This window comes from Narcine bancroftii, chromosome 2 (assembly GCF_036971445.1).
Source record: "Narcine bancroftii isolate sNarBan1 chromosome 2, sNarBan1.hap1, whole genome shotgun sequence".
In the NCBI taxonomy this organism is placed as follows: domain Eukaryota; kingdom Metazoa; phylum Chordata; class Chondrichthyes; order Torpediniformes; family Narcinidae; genus Narcine; species Narcine bancroftii.
The window spans coordinates 327,960,322-327,966,321 of NC_091470.1; the positions used below are offsets into that span (position 1 = coordinate 327,960,322).

General features: G+C 42.9%; 1 protein-coding gene across 4 annotated transcripts in view; it reads left to right on the top strand.

Moving 5' to 3' along the window:
• LOC138755649 (ribosomal biogenesis factor-like) overlaps window positions 1-5,565 on the top strand; it is a 19,887-nt gene extending 14,322 nt beyond the window's left edge. For all 4 annotated transcript variants that reach the window (XM_069922023.1, XM_069922024.1, XM_069922021.1 and 1 more), the window contains exons 3-4: window positions 4,890-5,000; window positions 5,250-5,565. In XM_069922023.1, the coding sequence (XP_069778124.1) occupies window positions 4,890-5,000; window positions 5,250-5,318 (180 nt within the window). In that variant the 3' untranslated portion in view covers window positions 5,319-5,565. The remainder of the gene's footprint in view (window positions 1-4,889; window positions 5,001-5,249) is intronic.
• The last annotated feature ends 435 nt before the right edge of the window (window positions 5,566-6,000 follow it).

Here is a 6,000-nt window from a genome sequence, read left to right on the forward strand (position 1 = left end):
TAGAGACATATAAAATTCTGGCAGGACTGGACAGAATGGATGCGGAAGGGATGTTTCCGATGGTGGGGGAGTCCAGAACCCAGGGCCATGGTTTGAGGATAATAGGCAAACCATTTAGGACCGAGATGAGGAGGAATTTCTTTACCCAGAGGGTGGTGAATCTGTGGAATTCATTGCCACAGAGGGCAGTAGAGGCAGGTTCATTAAATATATTTAAGAGGGAATTAGATCTATTTCTTCAGTATAAGGGTATTAAAGGTTATGGAGAGAAGGCGGGGACGGGGTACTGAACTTTAAGATCAGCCATGATCTCGTTGAATGGCGGAGCAGGCTCGAAGGGTCGAATGACCTACTCCTTCTCCTATCTTCTATGTTTCTATGTTTGTTCTATCATGCCTAAAACAATGGAATCCTGGAATATTTAACTGCCAAACATGCCCTTCCTGCAACCAAGTTTCACCGATGGCCACAATATTATATTTCCATGTGTTTACCTATGCCTTAAGCTCATCCTTCTTATTTACAATGCTCCTTCATTAAAATATATGCACTTAAGAGAATGTTCTCCACAAATACTCCTTTGGTTACTATTACCTTTACCTCTTTCCCTCCTGTATTAATTTTTACGTTCTGTTTCCTCCCTTCCTTCCTTCCAATCTAGGTGTTCTTCCTCACTCATCACCATGCTCTCATTCTGATTCCCACCCCCCTGGTGAACTAATTTAAACACTGCCCAACAGCTCTTGCAAGCCTGCCCGCCAGGATATTGGACCCCCTCCAGTTCCAATGCTGCCCGACCATTTTGTGCAGGTCAGACTTTCCCCAGAAGAGATCCCAATGATCCAGAAATCTAAACCCTTGCCCCTTGCACAAGCTCCTGAGCCCCGCATTCATCCTCCACAACTTCCTATTTCTATCCTCGCTAGCACATGGCATAGGCTGCAATCCCGAGATTGCCACCCTTGAGGTTCTGCATTTCAACTTTTTCCCTCGCTCTTTTCAACCTTTGTTCAGGACCTCGTCCCCACTTCTAAATGTCATTAGTCCCCACGTGGACCACGATTTCTTGCAGCTCGCCCTTTCCCTCCAGAATGCTGTGGACTCGATCAGACACATCACTGACCCTGGCACCTGGGAGGCAAATTCCAACCGGGAGCCCTAATCTCGTCCAGCAAACCTCTGCACCTCTAACCAGTGAATCCCCAACTACAAGAGCCTTCTCTTTTTCCCCCCTTCCCTTCTGAGCCAAGGGTCCAGCCCCTGTGCTAGAGACCTGAGCGCTGTGACTTGTACCCCCTAATAGTATCCAAAGCAGTATATCGTTGCAGAGGGGAACAGACAGGGGTACTCTGGACTGCCTGTCTCCCCCTTTTCCCTTTCCGTTTCCTCACAGTCATCCAGTTTCCTGATTCCTGTCTGCTAGGGATAACTGCCTCCCTGTAACTCCTATCTATCACTGCCTCCCTTATGATCCGCAGTTAATCCAGCGGCTACTCCAGTTCCCCAACATTCCGCAATCGGGAGCACAGGACTACCCCAACTGCCTTCTAAATTCGAAACTCGAAACAAATTTACCAATCCTTACCTCACAGGGAGCTCTTCCTCAGCCTCTGCTCACCTATCTTCTTAAAATTACCTAGGATATAACTCATCAGGTCCTGAGGACTTGTCCACCTTAATGCTTTTCAAAAGATCTAGCACCATCATCTTATTGTTCTCCAAATGACCTAGCTCATTATCATCCATATTTTTTCTTGGTGAATGCTGATGCAAAGTACTGTATATATTTAGTATATTGCCCATGTCCAAGCCTAAATTCCCTGCTTTATCTTTGAATGTTCCCTAGTTATCCTCTTGTTCTTGATGTATTAACCATAACCATATAACCATTTACAGCATGGAAACAGGCCATGTCGGCCCTTCAAGTCCATACCGGTTCACTTGAACAACTCCACTAGCTCCTCCGTAAAAATATCATTTTCATGTACATATCTTTGCTATTTGGACCTGAGCTATACAGACAGTTATTGGGAGGAGAAGCTGCAGCAGGTGGGGAACTGGGGAATGCAAATTGAATCCATTTATGGACATTGATCTCAAACTTTATAAGAATTCAATTATGGTTGTCCCTTGTATTTTCTATATTTGATTCTGGGCATCTGAGTACAATGCTTGCTATATGTCACTGGTTGATTTTCCCTCGCTCTAGCCTGTTATTTATAAAATGCTTTGAAATTCTCAAATCCTACTCGCCAAGGAAATTCTGTGACCCCTTTTCTGCCTTTCGAATTCCTTGCTTGAGCTCTTTCCTGCCATCTTTATCTTCCTCCCAGGCTTGTCTGATTTAGCTTTACACGTGCCTCCTCTATCTTTTTGACTCAGATGTGACTTGCTCAATAACAGCTGCTCCCATTTAACACTCTCTAGCTCCTGTCAAATAATTTCATATTTGCCCTTCTCAAATTTAGTTTTCTACAAGTCCAAATTTATCCTTGTTCACACTATCTTAAAGCTTAAGGAGCTGTAATCACAAATCCCAAAATGTTTTTCCCACTGAACTTATTTCCTAAAACAAAGTCCAGTATGGTCCCTCTCCTCTGGTTGTATTATTCATGTACTATTTCAAGAAATATTTGGATACACTGAAGAAATTTTGTCACATCGAAGCATTTTGTACCAGAGAAGTCCCTATCAATACTGGAGGAAGTTAAAGCCATCCATGACATTTTTTCACATGGATTTTTTTTGTGGGGAGAAGGGGGGGAGTATTTCAACAGGTTAACATTTGCAGTTATTATTTCTTATTCCTAGGTGTGATTGCAAGCTATGCTTTTGGGATGGTGGCTTATTAGATTCTATTTGCTAGAATCTACACAAGAACCGAGTTTACTCAATACTTTTGTGACTTGTCTCTTAAATATACATAATTTGTTGCACTAATTTGTGTAAAGGCTGTTAAATCGTTGACTAACTTGCTGAGGAAAAAAAATGTAATTTATATCTATCTATAACACTGCAAGTGATTGACACCAAGGTTAAAGAAAATAATTGAATTTTTCTTGATGGTATGCCAAAGCTAGCTGCCATGACAAAAAAAAATTCTGTTTGTGTAGAATCCACACTAAAATACTTTGAAATTTCAGGGGGCAAATGAGACAGAACAAGCAAGCTTCATGGGGAAGAAAGAGATTTGCTCTACTTTAACTTTGATGGTAGAGGCACATGAACCTACAGTAGTTTTTAAACCTGGCTTGAAAATACAGGTATTTGGAGATAATCCAGGAGCGAACTGAAAAGAATATTCCCAGATTGTCAGCAGAATATTCTCAGGTGTTTTGGGAACCTGGGAGCTTCAGCTGGATATAAAAGTCCTTTGGATATTTTTCATGTTCAAATAGCTTTGACTGATAAGGAATGAGATGTCTTGTTTTCTGCTATCCACTTTTGTTCACACCAGACTATCTCCATTGCTGTATTTTCTGGATCTAGTGCATGCACCCTACATTATTAAATGTGTAATAGTTCTTTAGCACTGTCTTAAAGGAATTTAAAATTGGGGCAGCACGGTTGGTGCAATGCTGTTACTGTGCCAGCAGCCAGGGTTCATCCGGTTTACATCCGGTACCGCACGGATGGCAGTCTCTTCAATCTGAGGCGCCTGCAAGCTCACACCAAGACACAAGAAAAACTTGTCCGTGAACTACTCTTTGCAGACGATTCCGCTTTAGTTGCCCATTCAGAGCCAGCTCTTCAGCGCTTGACGTCCTGCTTTGCGGAAACTGCCAAAATGTTTGGCCTGGAAGTCAGCCTGAAGAAAACTGAGGTCCTCCATCAGCCAGCTCCCCACCATGACTACCAGCCCCCCCACATCTCCATCAGGCACACAAAACTCAAAACGGTCAACCAGTTTACCTATCTCGGCTGCACCATTTCATCAGATGCAAGGATCGACAATGAGATAGACAACAGACTCGCCAAGGCAAATAGCGCCTTTGGAAGACTACACAAAAGAGTCTGGAAAAACAACCATCTGAAAAACCTCACAAAGATAAGCGTATACAGAGCCGTTGTCATACCCACACTCCTGTTCGGCTCCGAATCATGGGTCCTCTACCGGCACCACCTACGGCTCCTAGAACGCTTCCACCAGCGTTGTCTCCGCTCCATCCTCAACATCCATTGGAGCGCTTTCATCCCTAACGTCGAAGTACTCGAGATGGCAGAGGTCGACAGCATCGAGTCCACGCTGCTGAAGATCCAGCTGCGCTGGATGGGTCACATCTCCAGAATGGAGGACCATCGCCTTCCCAAGATCGTGTTATATGGCGAGCTCTCCACTGGCCACCGTGACAGAGGTGCACCAAAGAAAAGGTACAAGGACTGCCTAAAGAAATCTCTTGGTGCCTGCCACATTGACCACCGCCAGTGGGCTGATAACGCCTCAAACCGTGCATCTTGGCGCCTCACAGTTTGGCGGGCAGCAACCTCCTTTGAAGAAGACCGCAGAGCCCACCTCACTGACAAAAGGCAAAGGAGGAAAAACCCAACACCCAACCCCAACCAACCAATTTTCCCCTGCAACCGCTGCAACCGTGTCTGCCTGTCCCGCATCGGACTTGTCAGCCACAAACGAGCCTGCAGCTGACGTGGACTTTTTACCCCCTCCATAAATCTTCGTCCGCGAAGCCAAGCCAAAGAGAAGGAGAGCCAGGGTTCAAACCCCACACTGCCTGCATTCTTCCTGTGTCTGCATGGATTTACACCAGGTGCTCTGGTTTCCTCCCACCATTCAAATGTACTGCGGGTGTAGATCAGATCAAAGAGGTGAATTGGGAAGCCCAGGCTCGTGACCCTGCTGTATATCAAAATTTTATTTTTTTCCTGAACAGATCAATATTATGAACAGTGAAAAAGTCAATAAAGTCAATAAAGCATTTACAGAAGTACAAAAAGAGATCAAGAACTTATCCAAAGACACAACTTCAAAGAAACAACTGCAGGTAATAGTTTGTATTTTCAAAATGCTTTGACAATTTAAAAATATCTTTAACTGGCTTTGAGTCAAGAGGATGCTATTGGTTATTTCTGTGAACCATTTTTTACTGATCTTGGTATGCCGTGAAAATGCACACAAACTAAGTCTATACTGGCTTCGTTAGACAAATCAGGATTGTAGTTAAGTTCTGCATACAAAATTAAACATTAAATCTTGTGATTAATGAAAACTCCAATTTATGTTGATGTTGCAGATTCCTTGTCCTCCACCGGCTGAACAGCTGAATGTGGATGCTACAACTGAGCTGCTTTCCCAGTTGTGATATGTAAAGCAAATGGAGAATCCTACCAGTTATACCTGAGGACAGGAACCAACAGCATTTGCCTTCTACAAATTCAAGATCTTTTGTGAGAGAAGTCGGTGTCTGTTTTTTGACCTAACCAACTGTTAATGCAATCACTTTAGAAAATTACAAATGATGAATACTGTTTGTTGCATATTTTTGTTTAGCATTGGAGAACAAAGGATAACTTTGATATTTTTGAGCAATAAATTATGAAAAAACTAAATTCACTTGTCTTCAATGTTACATCTACTGGTCAGATGTTAGTTAGAATCTTACAGCACACAGTAAGAGAGGCCCAACTTATTTTTTTTTAAATTACATTTACAGATACAGCATGTTAACATGCCCTTCCAGCCCACGAGACCATGCGGCCCAGATGCACCAATTAACTTATATGTTTTTGGAGGGTGAGTGGAAACCCACACAGTCACAGGAAGAAAGTACAAACTACTTACAAGAAGGTGCCAGATTTGGACTGTCGCTGGTGCTTACCAGAAATAATAGGGAGATGTGTCAGAAAAGTCCCCTTACCCATTGAACCATGTTACTGCCAAATTAACTTTACAAAATTGTATTTAATTTCACAATGGCATCATATTAATAAATTATATTTAATAGAAAGGGCAAGCCAAATCTTGTGACTTGTTGATAAGCCATT